Below are 13834 nucleotides of genomic sequence, written 5' to 3'. Positions count from 1 at the left end.
AAGTGACCCTCGTTCAGGCATTTCTGCAGCACCATCCTGAACATGTCCGGGGATGACTGGATCGCCGCTTTCAACGCTACGTTGGGGATTCCATCCTTACCGGGAGCTTTCTTCACCTTCAATCCTTTCGCCACTACTACGAGCTCCTCGTTGGTGATTTCTACGTTATCTCCCTCTCTTTCTCCGTACGGTGTAGGTGGCCAGGTTGTTGGGTCGTGCTTCGGGAAAAGTCCTTCCACGATGACTTTCAGCTTCTCTGGGCACATTTCAGCGGGCATCGTTGGACCTCTGATCTTCGCCATCACGACTCGGTATGCGTCGCCCCAGGGGTTGGCATCAGCGTCTTGACACAGCTCCTTAAAACAGTTCGACTTGCTCTGCTTAATCACTCGTTTAAAAGCGGCCCTGGCCGCTCGAAACACTTCTCTTCGTTCCTCTCTGTCTGCTTCCGTTCTTGCTCTCTGAACACGTCTTCTGGCTCTGAGACAACTAGCGCGGAGAGTACTAAGTGCCTCGTTCCACCAGTAGACTGGACGCCGTCTGTTATTTGGCTCCAGTTTCCTCGGCATGGTCGTGTCACATGCTCTCACTAACGTTTCTGTCAGCTCGTCCGCATTTAGATCTACGGGACTCCCGTCCACACGAAGTGCCTCAACGAACAAATCCTTGTCGAAAGCTTTCGTCTTCCACTTTCGGTCACAAGTTCTCGTCCTCCGTACTGCCACAGTATTCCGTTGACCGATGCCATATCGTATCGCCTGATGGTCGCTATGGGTATATCCTTCGCACACTCTCCAATCCATGTTTGCCATCAGCGACGGACTGCAGAAAGTAACGTCGATAATGGATTCTCGGCCATCTCTGCGAAAAGTGCTGCTGGTGCTTTTATTGGCCAGCATAACTTCCAGTTTTGCCAGAGCTTCCAGCAGACTGTGCCCTCTTGCATTGGAACACCTGCTTCCCCACTCCACTGCCCAAGCATTGAAGTCTCCTCCGATGACTACCGGTCGTCGTCCGACCAGCTCTTCGGTAAGTCCATCAAGCATCTCGTAGAACTTCTCAATCGTCCATCTGGGGGGTGCGTAACAACTACACATGAAGATTCCGTTGATTTTGGCGATGACGAAGCCTTCGTATGAGCTCGCAACCACTTCTTGAATGGGGTATCTGCCCATAACTTGTATAGCTGCCATCCCAGCTCTATCCGCAACCCAGTTACCGTTATCGGGAGGGACTCGATACGGTTCCGCAATGATTGCAACGTCGCACTTTGTTTCTGTTGTCGACTGCCACAACAGTTGCTGAGCAATGTCGCAATGATTGAGGTTTATTTGGGTTACCTCCATTACTGTTGGCCTGCCATCGCCTTTTTGTATGCTAGGCATTTGAAGCCTCCCGTCGTATGATCGTTACCGTCCTCTTTTTTGCAGAGCATACACCTCGGATGCTTCGTGCAGCCTCTTGCAATATGGCCTTTCTCTCCGCATTTCCTGCACAGATCAGATCTGTCAGGGCCATTGCAGTTCCTCGCCTGGTGACCGAATCCCATGCACTTGAAGTATCGCTCCAATTGCTTGGTAACCCGAGGAGTGGCTTTCAGCGAGCACAATGACCAGCCAACCTTGACCTTGCCCTTCTCCAACAGCTTATTCGCTGCAGCTGTCGAAAGCCGTATAACCGCCGTTTGCATGCCGCCGTACGCCTTCCTCATGCGGATTGACATCGGGACATCTCCCAGATCGCAGTGCACTCTCAACGCACTTCTTAGCTCCTCTTCTGTGGTGATCTCGTCCAGGTCCCTGCACTCGACCACTGTCTCCTGGGATAGAGCTCTTACGCTCGCCCCTTCGCCAAGAGACTTTTCGACGAGCTCCTTGAAGGCTGAGCTCTTGATAGCAGGATCCTTCTTCAGCTCAAAGAGGATCTCGCCTTTCTGGGTTCGCCTGGTTTTCACCACGTTCTCTCCTAGTTGCTTCAACTCCGGATCCTCTCGTACCTTCCGGAGGAGTGCTGCATACGACGTTTTGTCCTTAGCTTCGACGATCAGAGCATCGCCCTTACTTCGCTCCCGACGAGTCCTGGGTATCACCTTCTTCTGTTCAGCTTTCTTCTTCATGTCTTTTTCCTTCCGTTTTTTCCACTTCTCCTTTGGCTTCTCGACGGTACGCCAGCCTTCCTCCTTGTTGTCTTCTTTGTCGTTCTTAACTTTTTTCAACTCCTCTTCCTCTCCTGGAGTTTCCCTTTTCCTCTTCTCCGAGCGTGGATTTCGAGGTCCCTTTGGCGTCTCCTGTATTTCAGCTGCTGCTTTCTCCTTGGCCTCGATCAGTGCCCTTTCGGCAGTTACGGACCTCGTCCTCAGCGCATCCTGTTCACGTTCGGCAGCAATAATGGCGGATTTGATGCCCGTCACCATTTCCTTTATTGCCTTGTGGACGTTGCTCTTATCCTTGATGAAGTCATGGAGTTCATTGATCCTCCTCCTGACCTCCATCAATTTGGTCTTCCCAAGCTGCAATCCTTCTTGGGGTGTGCTACTGCTGGATTTCGGTGTGAACACCTGGCTTAGCATAAGACCTAGCTCTCCTTGGTGTCCTTGCTGCTCACCTTGGGGCTTACTGCTGCTGTTGGAACTCGCTGTTGCCTCCAGGTTCAACACTGGTGATCTCTGCAATATCCCGCTCTTTGCGAACACGTTCGCTCCTCCGTTTTCAATTTCTGGCGTCTTGCCGTCGTCCTTCATATTTTTTTGGGTTTTCTCATTTTCTTCTTTTTTGTTTTTTTCTCCGTTTTTCTCCATTCTGTTGGGTCCCCCCTCCGGGCCGCTATCTCCACTCGTTGTATGTAGTCGCCTATCGTGATCCCATGGTTATCTATGCAAGCAGGGAGGCCATGCTAGGGTTGACACGGTCCTTCATGGGGGCCGTGTTCAGAGCCAGATCGGCGTAAGTCAGGAATGTTACATCTGAGTCTACTACTCACCAATCACCAATTGGTGACGAGTTTTGAACGTATCCGGAGGCCAGCCAAGGTTTAACCGGGACGGGGGCAGCCGCACTATTAGCCCACTCGCCATTTCAAGAAGGTGTCACCCTTCTTTACTTAGGGAGCAGAATAGCACGACTGTCAGCCCTGTAGCGTGGTATCCAATCCATTGTACCGTGTCGTGTCCATAGTTCCATGCCGTATCCAGTATGCCATAATAAGGATCTTACTGGCGTCGATCCTAATGTGCCGGTTGGCACTCCTGCGGGTTGACGAAGCATTTCCTCGATCGCCGTGTTATGGTTACCGCGCCAGTGTTCGCGTCGCACCCCCTCACTTTGCTATTGTCAGAAGGACAACATTGCCCAGGCTACACCACGGGGAGGTGTGAGGTAGGAACTTGTGAGGACCAGAGATAGGAAAAACGCTCTTCCCAGGTTGTCAATTCACCATTTGTAGCCCTGTGTGTGTGTGTGTGTGTGTGTGTGTGTGTGTGTGTGTGTGTGTGTGTGTGTGTGTGTGTGTGTGTGTGTGTGTGTGTGTCTGTGTATGTGTGTGTGTGTGTGTGTGTGTGTGTGTGTGTGCGTGTGAGTGTGTGTGTGTGTGTGTGTGTGTGTGTGTGTGTGTGTGTCTGTGTGTGTGTCTGTGTATGTGTGTGTGTGTGTGTGTGTGTGTGTGTGTGTGTGTGTGTGTGTGTGTGTGTGTGTGTGTGCGTGTGTGTGTGTGTGTGTGTGTGTGTGTGTGTGTGTGTGTGTGTGTGTGTGTGTGTGTGTGTGTGTGTGTGTGTGTGTGTGTGCGTTGTGTGTGTGTGTGTGTGTGTGTGTGTGTGTGTGTGTGTGTGTGTGTGTGTGTGTGTGTGTGTGTGTGTGTGTGTGTGTGTGTGTGTGTGTGTGTGTGTGTGTGTGTGTGTGTGTGTGAGACAGCGTGTGTGTGTGTGTGTGCGCGTTCCCTCTAACCCCCACTGGCCGGCAGTGTTATAATGGAAGAACTCTTTTTATTATGTCGCATTTATGGTCATTGTAGACAGCTTTAGTCCGGGAGTTAGATGGTGAAAGCTCTATTGCAGATCCAGCAACCCATTTCAGAATGTCTGGAGAGTCACGCCCATTCCGAGGTTACTTTCACTTACAATAAGCTCCGCATTTATGTATTACCTCTATAAATTGGATATTTGTATTACACACACACTTCCAGCTTCAAAATATTCTTTTGAATCCTGGCACGTATTTTTTTTTTGTTTTTCCTCTGTTCGGTACATAAAACTACTGCGACCAGTAATTTGATATTTTGTAGTATATCCCGTGTCCTTAGTTTAGTGCATGTCGTATTACTTCATCACTATTGAAAAATGATGAAGTATTCGGTTTTGATACAGTTGTCATTCTTGCCTTCATCGCAAGGAATCGATTCTAATTGAAAGGTTCCGCTATTTATACCCTTCGGAGTGTTGGAACACCCTCCAAAGGCGCGCTCCTTTGTCAGTTAAAATTGGATTCCTTAGCAACAAAATTAAGGAATGACACCGATAGTGACCATGCATCAGAACCCTAGTCTTAACCACTTCAAACTAGAGAACAACGAATAGAAGATTAGGAATCACATAGATGAAGACTAACTAACTCATTTTTTCTTGTTTCAAGATCATCCTCGGTCCAGGCAACCCGAGGACTTATCACTATCAACAAGGCATAAAAAGTAACAAGGACTAAGATGTGTTCCTTTGATTACTGTAAAATCCTGTTCCCCTAATTTGAAGTAGTCAAGACTAGGAATCGGTGGTAGATCTTACATCCCGTAACGTACCACGAAAAGGTGATCTACCCACGTTACGGGGCATGTTCTTTTGAATCCTGGCACGTATTTAGTTTGTTTTTTTTTTTATTGTAAAAAGTATTTGGACTGGTCTCACCATGATAATTTGATCCCCCAATCCATGGGCTACGTAGTCTGAACACAAATTTTCTTGCACTGCCATGCCTGGGAGGATATTCGCGTCTAGTGCCTTTCCTAGGAACCGGTCGCGGCCATCAGTTACACTCCGTCAAGTCTTGAGCGAGGCATTTTTCAGATTAGTCGCAATCTCCGACACCGTCAAGAAACCAGCAGCCGAACACTTTTGCAAGCGGGAACGTCTGCCACCGAATTACCAACAAAACTCGCGACGACGACGATTCACTTTCCAGGGCTAATTCACCAATCGGATCGGATTAAAACTCGTCCACGGGGACGAATCTCTCAATAGAACTACGCGCCGAAAGTGTGGCATCCGAACTCGGAGAACCGGGCTCCCGAGAGGCTATTAAACCGACTCCAAACAATTGAACTGAAGCTGCGACGTAGATTTTTTTTTCTTGCTTCTTTCTTTTGTCACTGCATGTTTCTATTTTTCACTTGCTATATTCTTCTCTTTTTTAATCTAATTTGGCTTCAAAATTGGACGTCTCAACACAGGAAAAACACGATATAACACTAAATGATAACTTCATGAACACTTGATACTAAATTTCAGCACACAAATTAACAAATTCAAGGCAAAAAAGTTTAATTCGCTGACGAAAAATACGCAGCAAAAGAAAAAACACGTCAGCTTTCAAACGAGCCGAGTTATCATTTTTGTTATACATTTAAAGTTAAAGGAACTGGACCGGATACTCGCGGTTGTCTCGAGGTTAGTGGAGATTTACAATTTTTTTGGATGGGAAAAGGGAGAAGGAGGTTTGAAATGTGATTTACGATACAACAATTTAATTAATCCTAAAACATGAACTTATTTCTATTCATCTTGAAAACAAGCATTCAAAATACAAACTAAACACAATGTTAATCAAACTTACAATCTAAGGTTAATATTTTTAAAGTAAACATATATGAGCTTCATTAACTCCAGATCGCGTCTAGCCAAAATATCCCGAACTGGAACATTAGGTTGTCTACCTCGAGCCCGAAGGGAATCATAAAAATGTGATCTGACTCCACGATACTCCGCACAAGACCAAAGGATGTGATCAGCGTCCTGGTAACCTTGTCTTCATTAACAGAGATTGCTGTCCCCCAGCCCAACACGGAACAAGTGAGCGTTTAACGAAAAGTGATTGGACATGAAGCGAGACATCATACGAATGAAGTCTCGACCCACATCCAACCCCTTGAACCAAGGACTCTTCGACACCTTAGGGATGATCGAATATAGCCATCGTCCCAAGCTTCTCTCACTCCACTTATTCTGCCAGCTGATGAGTCACTGTTGACGGTAAATGAAGAAAAATTCATCGTAGGCGATTTGTCCATCGTAAATATCGCCTTCTATAGCGCCCACCTTAGAAAATGAGTCCGCCATCTCATTGCCCGGAATCAAGCAATGAGATGGGACCCATGCAAATGTGATGACAAAAGATCTTAAAGATAAAGCACTTAAAAGCTCTCGTATTTTCATGAGAAAATACGAGGAGTGCTTTACCGGCCTCATGGAGCGAATAGCCTCGACGGAACTGAGACTATCCGTAAAAATAAAATAATGATCTGGTGCAAGTGAGGTGATAGTTTCTAGCGTATACGGAACAAGGAGCTTGAAGCATTCGAGAGGCGCTATGAAATTCGTTAAAAATACCAAAACCAGCGGACGAATAGAGTGCTCATTTTTAAAACTATAGAATATCCGAACAACAGATCATCCATCTATCTTTGTTATATAAAAACAACTTTAAACGCAAATAAACATTAGCGTAAAATTGTTACTTGGATACAATCTTTTAATTATACTTAATCGAAAAGCCAACTTATCCTCCGAATTATCTACTACTATCGTTTTGCTATGGAATGGCTGTTCATATTGTATGATGAAGTAAGAAGGAATATGATATATTTTACATATAAATATGTTATTATGAATCACTTTTTCTAAGCAAATGATTCATTCATTAGATTCAAATCAAACTTGCAGACTCACCGGCATGAACGAGAAATAAAATTACGGAAACGTATGTGTCCGCGCAACGAAATCCTCTTCGGTAGCTCCCACGCCTGGCAAAGGCGGAATGGAATGATTTGGGGTAGGTCACTGGTTCTGGTTCACGGTGAGAAAGTTCTAAACTCTAGCCTTGACAAAGGCTGTTTGGTTGGCTTCGGTCGGAGGGAGAAAATGAAGTTGCTTAACTGCGTTGCTTTGACCGGTTGTGTATTTCACGTGTAGATGATACAATAGTTTGATTTGAACTGAATACTTGGCCGGGATGCTGGTCATATTTATATCTGTTGGTTGTGTGATGTGTGGTACAATATAATTTGTGTGGGTTTTTCGTCTGGTGAATTGTATCCTGTGCTAACTGTTCGCGTTGTTCGCGACATACCGGCCACCAATGAAATAACAATTTCATTCAAATTAACTTATACTCTAATTCAAGATCACTTCTTAATCTAAGTCATGAGGATTCTTCTGGGATAGCAGCGGTTGCTGCGTTTCCATCTGGGCTGCCAGGCACTTCACCGGAAGTGGAGGCGGAACTATCTTCGCTGTCGGTTGGTAGAAGACAGATCTTCACAATCGGTCGGTCGAAGATTGCACCGGATGCCAGTCTGACGGTCACCACACGGACGAGGCCATCCGCGCCGGGATGGACGGTTTCAATTCGACCCATGCTCCACCTGAGTGGTGGTAGGTTGTCGTCCTTCAGGAGTACCAGCTTGCCGACGAGAACATTCGGTTGCCGGTAGTAGTGCTTCGTACGTTGCTGCAGTTGATGAAGGTAGTCCGTCGACCAGAGTTTCCAAAATGTTTGGGTTCTGCGCTGCATCTCCTGCCAAAGTGACAGCCGATTGTTGGGAACTTGGGCAAGGTCGGGCTCCGGGATTGATTGGAGTGCTGATCCGACCAGAAAGTGTCCCGGTGTGAGGACTTCCGTGTCACTTGGGTCCTCGGATAGGGCGGTCAGTGGCCGAGAGTTGAGACAGCTCTCTATCTGGCAGAGGATGGTACACATTACATCACTTGACAGGGATTCCAAGCCGACGACTCGCCGAAAATGGTGCTTGAAAGCCTTGACCGCGGCCTCCCAAAGGCCGCCGAATGTTGGAGCGTTTGCAGGGATGAAATTGAACTGGATGGATGATTCAGCGCAGAACGATGCTACCTTCAGTCGGAGTTGTTGGTCGTTGAGTTGCTTGCAGAGGTCTCGTAGTTCCCTGTCTGTGCCCTTGAAGTTGGTGGCATTGTCACAGAACAGAGCAATTGGCTTGCCTCGGCGGGCAACGAACCGTTTCAACGCTGCGATGAATGCTTCGGAGCTGAGATCACCAACCAATTCGAGATGTACTGCCTTCGTTGCCATACAGACGAATATAGCGACGTATGCTCGGATCGGTGGAGATGGTTTCGTTCGACGTACTGGTACCTTCAGCCAAACGGGACCACAGAAGTCAACGCCCGTGTTGAGAAACGCACGGGTCGGAGTGATGCGAACTTTCGGAAGCTGGCCCATCAGCTGGTGTTCTGCTTGTGGTCGTGTGCGGTAACAACGCAAGCAGGATTTGACGTATCTCCGTGCCAGGTTACGGAGGTTTAGTGGCCAATATTGCTCACGGATGTGTGCGATCATCGCACGCGGACCAGCGTGGAGAAGCTGCTTGTGCACCGAATCAACGAGCAGTGAGGTGAACGGGTGCGCTGCAGGCAAAAGCATTGGATGCTTGCGGGTGAACGAGTATGAAGAGTGGTTCAGCCGGCCACCGACCAGAAGTACATCATCGTGGATGAAGGGATTCAACGTACGTAATGGGGACTTCTTGAGATCCGCTTCGCATCTGGCCTGAAGCATAGCGATTTCTTGGCTGAAGCACTCATTTTGCACAACTTTCACAAGGCCTTCTTGTGCTTGAAGGAGTTCTGCTGAGGTAAGGTACGGAATAGCTTGTAGATCGAATCCAGCTATCTTGGCCCGACAGTACCGCACGAACCTGCGGCAATATGCAGCGATGCGGGTGAGTCTCGTTAGTGACGAGTAGCGGATGAACAGTGTGCGGTCGGGGGCTTCGGTGGATCTAGTGACGGCTGCAAGCGTATGAAGCTTCACCTCGAGAACTTCGGGAGGAAATTCACAGGCGTCTTGGACTGGAAACATACTTGGCCACTCCGCTGGATTAGACGTTAACCACGGTGGACCCTTCCACCATAGTGTGTTGTTGACGAGCTCGCAGGGATCGACACCCCTCGAGATGAGATCGGCCGGGTTCTCCAGACCGGCGACGTGATTCCAAGTGCCTCCTTCAGTGAGTCGCTGCACCTCCGCGACACGGTTTGCCACGAAAGTGTTGTAGTTGGACGGTGGGTTGTACAGCCAGTGGAGAGTGATTGAAGAGTCAGACCAAAAATAAGCATTAGCATTGATGTTGAGGCTTAACATAATGGTTTGGAACAGTTGGCTAAGGAGGACAGCAGAGCAGAGCTCTAGCCGGGGAATTGATAAGGTTTGGATAGGAGATACTCGGGATTTGGCGGTTAGGAGACGGGTTGTGACGACACCACTTTTTCCGACACTTCTCAAGTAGATGCAAGCTCCGTAAGCATTTTGGGATGCATCGCAGAACCCATGAAGTTGCACGTTGTCTCCGGCGCCTGGAGCTTTGACCAAACGAGAGATTGAAAATGTTCCTAGAGCAGCCAGACCAAGCCTGTAGTCTTCCCACACGGTACAGAGTGCATTGGGAAGCTCTTCGTCCCAGCTTAGTTTCAACTTCCAAAGTTGTTGGACAAACACTTTGGCTGTGATGATCACCGGACCCAAGATACCCAATGGGTCGAAGAGTTTGGACATCTCGGAGACCACGATTCGTTTCGTGATCGGATTATCAGAGAATCGCTCAGGAACTTTGAACCGGAAGGTATCCGATTCTGGGTGCCACAGCAGACCGAGTGTGCTGACGGAGCCTTGGATGTCATCAACTGCGACAATTGGCCTATCATCCTTCAGGTTGTCCGGGATGTGTGACAATACTTCGGACGAATTCGACGACCACTTTCGAAGTTCGAACCCTGCGGACGCGAGGATGCTCTGCACTCCAGAACGCAGCTGAGTTGCTTCTTCCACAGTGTCAGCACCGCTGAGGAAATCGTCCACGTAGAAATCCTTACCGATTCGTGCTGCAGCATCGGTTTCGCTCACCGAGTGATCATAGGACAATTGCTGTAGACACCGAGTAGCTAGATACGGCGCACATGCGGTGCCGTATGTTACCGTGGTCAGCTCGTAGGGATGGACGTGTGAATCAGTCCTGCTTTGCCAGTACACGAGCTGAAGACGCCTATCGTCAGGATGTACCCACATCTGGCGATACATCTTGGTAACATCTGCAACTAAAGCCACTTCGTACATGCAGAACCTGATGACAATAGCATATAATGCATCCTGAACAGTCGGTCCCACCATAAGGCAATCATTGAGAGAGATTCCCGTAGAAGACTTGCTGGACCCATCGAAAACCACTCTGCATTTCGTGGTAGTGCTGCTCGGCTTGAGCACAGCGTGGTGGGGAAGATAGAACGAGCGGGTATGGGTTTTGTCTTGTAATGGGTCTACGGGAACCATATGGCCAAGTTCTATGTACTCTGCCATGAAGTCTACATACTGGGCCTTCAAATCGGGGTTCTTGCTGAGTCGACGTTGCATCCATTGAAATCTGCGAAGGGCACCGATCTCGGAGTCACCAAGTTGACTCAAGACGTGCTCTTTCTTCGGCAGGCGTACAACGAATCGGCCTGATTCGTCGCGGGTGGTGGTTTTGGAAAAGTACATCTCGCAAGCTAATTCTTCCTTAGACAGTCCACGGCTTTGAGGGCAACTCTCGACTTCCCAGAATCGAGTCAGTTGTTGGTCTAAGTCATCGGTGGTGCACAACAGAGCGACTCGCTCAGAGTCTTGGGTAGCGATATCGATGGCGACCGGACCACTTACTACCCATCCAAGCACGGTACGTTGGAAAACAGGCTGGTGTTCATAGGGACCAGCTTTCACTGGGATTTGTCCTTCCTGCAGAAGGCTGAAGAACAGCTGAGCACCGATAACCATATCGATCCTTTGCGGCGAAGCGAAATCTGGATCTGCCAAGATTAAGTCAGGGGGGAGGTTCCATTGCGAAATGTCGATTGCCCGAGAAGGCAGATCGTTGGTGATCTTGGAGAGAATGCTGAACGTCAGTGTGTTAGAGTAGGTGGAATTAACAGAACTGAAATCTGCTACGGTGCAATAGGTGCTGTTGACAGTAGAACCACCCATTCCAGCGATAATTGCAGCTTGCTTTCGTCGGTTCAATCCCAAAAGCTGAACGATTCTTTCGGTGATGAAGTTTGACTCGGAACAGGAGTCCAGCAGGGTTCGAACAAATGTAGATCTCCCCGACGGGCCGTGGACCCTTACCACGGCGGTGGATAACAGAACAGTTGAATAGGTGGTGGTGGAAGAGCTTGCTGCAGCTAATGCGTTGGTGAGAGGTTGGTGGGTGACAGACGAGGTGGTTGGTGATAGTGGAATTGGAGTGGACAACGATGCCGAAACCACGGCTTCGCTTCCGTTGATGATGGTGGGTTGTTGGTGTCCAGGTGGTGGTTTTACTTGGGGTTGGGTGGAACGATCGTTGGGGGAGGAGGAATGTAACAGTGTATGGTGTTTCTCGTTGCATTTCCGACAGGGTTTGGAAGAGCAATCACGGCTGAGATGACTCGACGACAGGCAATTCCAGCAGAGCTTCTTCTTGCGGACGGTGTCTTGCTTTTGCTCGATTGGCATCCGTTTGAACACCTCGCAATCGTAAATCCGATGTGGTTGATTACACACGATGCAGCTGAAAGATTTTGATTGAGATGATTTTGCAACGGATGCGGTATGAGCAACAGAGAAACGTGGTTTGTCTTTTGGAGGGGAGGGTATCAAGCTATCACTGTTCAGAGACAATAAGATCCGAGCTTGATCTTTCAAGAAGACAATCAGTTCGCTGTAGGTTGGAATCTTCTCCTTATCGCTGCCTGTTGACCTCTCCCATTCCCTCAAGATGCTGTTATTCAAACGACTACACAACATGTGTACCAGCAGGGAGCTCCATTGCTCGGTCTGCTCCCCCAACGTCGTTAAAATCTTTACGTGACGTTCGAATTGGTCAACCAAGGCTAATATAGCAGCAGAAGATTCCTTCCTCACAGGTTCAATAGCGAACAACAGGCTGATGTGATTTTTAATCAGCAGACGTTTATTATCGTACCGACTAACCAACAGATCCCAAGCAATCTTGTAGTTATCCCCCGTGACGCTCGTCGTGTCGAGCAATTTCTTGACTGGATCCTTCAACGCAGCCATCAGATAATGGAACTTATCCACAGCAGCCAAACCCTTATTGTTGTGGATCAGACTGCGATAAGTGTCATAGAAAGGGATCCAGCCATCGATCTCACCATCAAAGGTCGGCAGATCGATCTTCGGTAGGCGCACTACCGAATTAGCCATGGGTAAGGGGGTAGCGGATACTGAAACATGACAGTCTAATTTGTGTGTAGTGAGGAAATCATGCAGTGTGTAATAGGTATCTTCCATTTCGTGGCGACTCTTCAGAAAAGAGCCTTTTGTTTCCGATTTTTCCTCCATCATTAATTCCATCGCAATAGATGCATCAACGAATCGGTCATATAGGGTATCAAGTCTAATTAATCTTGAATCGATCTTGCTTTGATCGACCTCGGCATCATAGTTTTTAACGAAGCTTTCGATGGTCTTGATAGCGTCCACCGTGACGCTCAATGTCTTAGACCGCTCCCGAAGCGAAGTCATTTCGCCTACTGGGAACGCCACGTAACAAAAGCAGACCACCGATCACCACCACAACCCAAGCAAAATAATCAAAATGGATGCCGGTTCACTCCACCACTCCAAAATCCAAAAAAGTTGCTTACACTAGCTGTGTACTCACCGATTATCACGCCAACCCAACACAACCAACTCACGAGAGATGGCGCAGGTTTTGACGCCCAAACCTGGAAACGGCTGGATCAGATGGCACAGGTTCTGACGCCCAAACCTGGAAAACGCGTTGTATGATGGCACAGGTTCTGACGCCCAAACCTGGAAAACGAGATGATCCGACGGGTTTTGACGCTAAACCCGGGAAAACGGCAGGGTACGTGCGGTTTTTATCGGTCACACAGTGTAACACGATATCACGCACTAGCGCTTTTCTTGAGAATATCACTGCACTTTCTTTAATTGTTCAAGTCCAAATTTTGCACTATCACTCGCTGCTAACTTTTGCGAAACTTGCAAACACGACCAAGCGACGGAAAGCACACAATCTCCAACCGACCAAAACCACAGCAATGGTGCACCGACCGAACGATCGGTGATCGATTTGAATTGCCCCACAATGGGCAAGTGATGATGCTACTACAGCAGTAGCGGTGGGGTCGCAACAAAGCGACGGCAAATGGATGACAATGCACAACGTTAGTGCCACTGGTTCCACTTCGAATGATCTCAACGATCCGGTTCGAAGGACCAAAAAGATGTCCGCGCAACGAAATCCTCTTCGGTAGCTCCCACGCCTGGCAAAGGCGGAATGGAATGATTTGGGGTAGGTCACTGGTTCTGGTTCACGGTGAGAAAGTTCTAAACTCTAGCCTTGACAAAGGCTGTTTGGTTGGCTTCGGTCGGAGGGAGAAAATGAAGTTGCTTAACTGCGTTGCTTTGACCGGTTGTGTATTTCACGTGTAGATGATACAATAGTTTGATTTGAACTGAATACTTGGCCGGGATGCTGGTCATATTTATATCTGTTGGTTGTGTGATGTGTGGTACAATATAATTTGTGTGGGTTTTTCGTC

The 13834-nt window shown here is 48.2% G+C and overlaps 2 protein-coding genes across 2 annotated transcripts; both read right to left on the bottom strand.

The window, feature by feature from the left end:
- Positions 1 to 7400: 7400 nt before the first annotated feature.
- Positions 7401 to 9362, bottom strand: LOC135702363 (uncharacterized). Its single transcript, XM_065223384.1, has one exon. It carries the CDS (start codon positions 9093 to 9095, stop codon positions 7401 to 7403), a length of 1695 nt encoding a protein of 564 aa, XP_065079456.1. The 5' UTR covers positions 9096 to 9362.
- Positions 9363 to 9396: 34 nt separating this feature from the next.
- Positions 9397 to 12467, bottom strand: LOC135702362 (uncharacterized). The gene is made up of 2 exons (XM_065223383.1): positions 9730 to 12467; positions 9397 to 9421 (listed from the first exon to the last, which is right to left on the bottom strand). Exons 1-2 carry the CDS (start codon positions 12465 to 12467, stop codon positions 9397 to 9399), a joined length of 2763 nt encoding a protein of 920 aa, XP_065079455.1.
- Between the last annotated feature and the right edge of the window lie 1367 nt (positions 12468 to 13834).

Source organism: Ochlerotatus camptorhynchus, unplaced genomic scaffold (genome assembly GCF_037179485.1).
Source record: "Ochlerotatus camptorhynchus isolate MF236.1 unplaced genomic scaffold, CSIRO-AGI_Acam_v1.1 ptg000192l, whole genome shotgun sequence".
NCBI classification, from domain to species: domain Eukaryota; kingdom Metazoa; phylum Arthropoda; class Insecta; order Diptera; family Culicidae; genus Ochlerotatus; species Ochlerotatus camptorhynchus.
The sequence above is the reverse complement of the archived record's forward strand: the minus strand, read 5'-3'. Positions and strand labels throughout refer to the sequence as shown.

Coding starts and splice junctions, on each gene's coding strand:
- LOC135702363 (XM_065223384.1), bottom strand. CDS start 9,095: ATGTTTCCAGTCCAAGACGCCTGTGAATTTCCTCCCGAAGTTCTCGAG.
- LOC135702362 (XM_065223383.1), bottom strand. CDS start 12,467: ATGGCTAATTCGGTAGTGCGCCTACCGAAGATCGATCTGCCGACCTTT. Junction 9,422..9,729: donor GTGATCATCACAGCCAAAGT/GTTTGTCCAACA, acceptor TTCCCCGGCTAG/AGCTCTGCTCTGCTGTCCTC.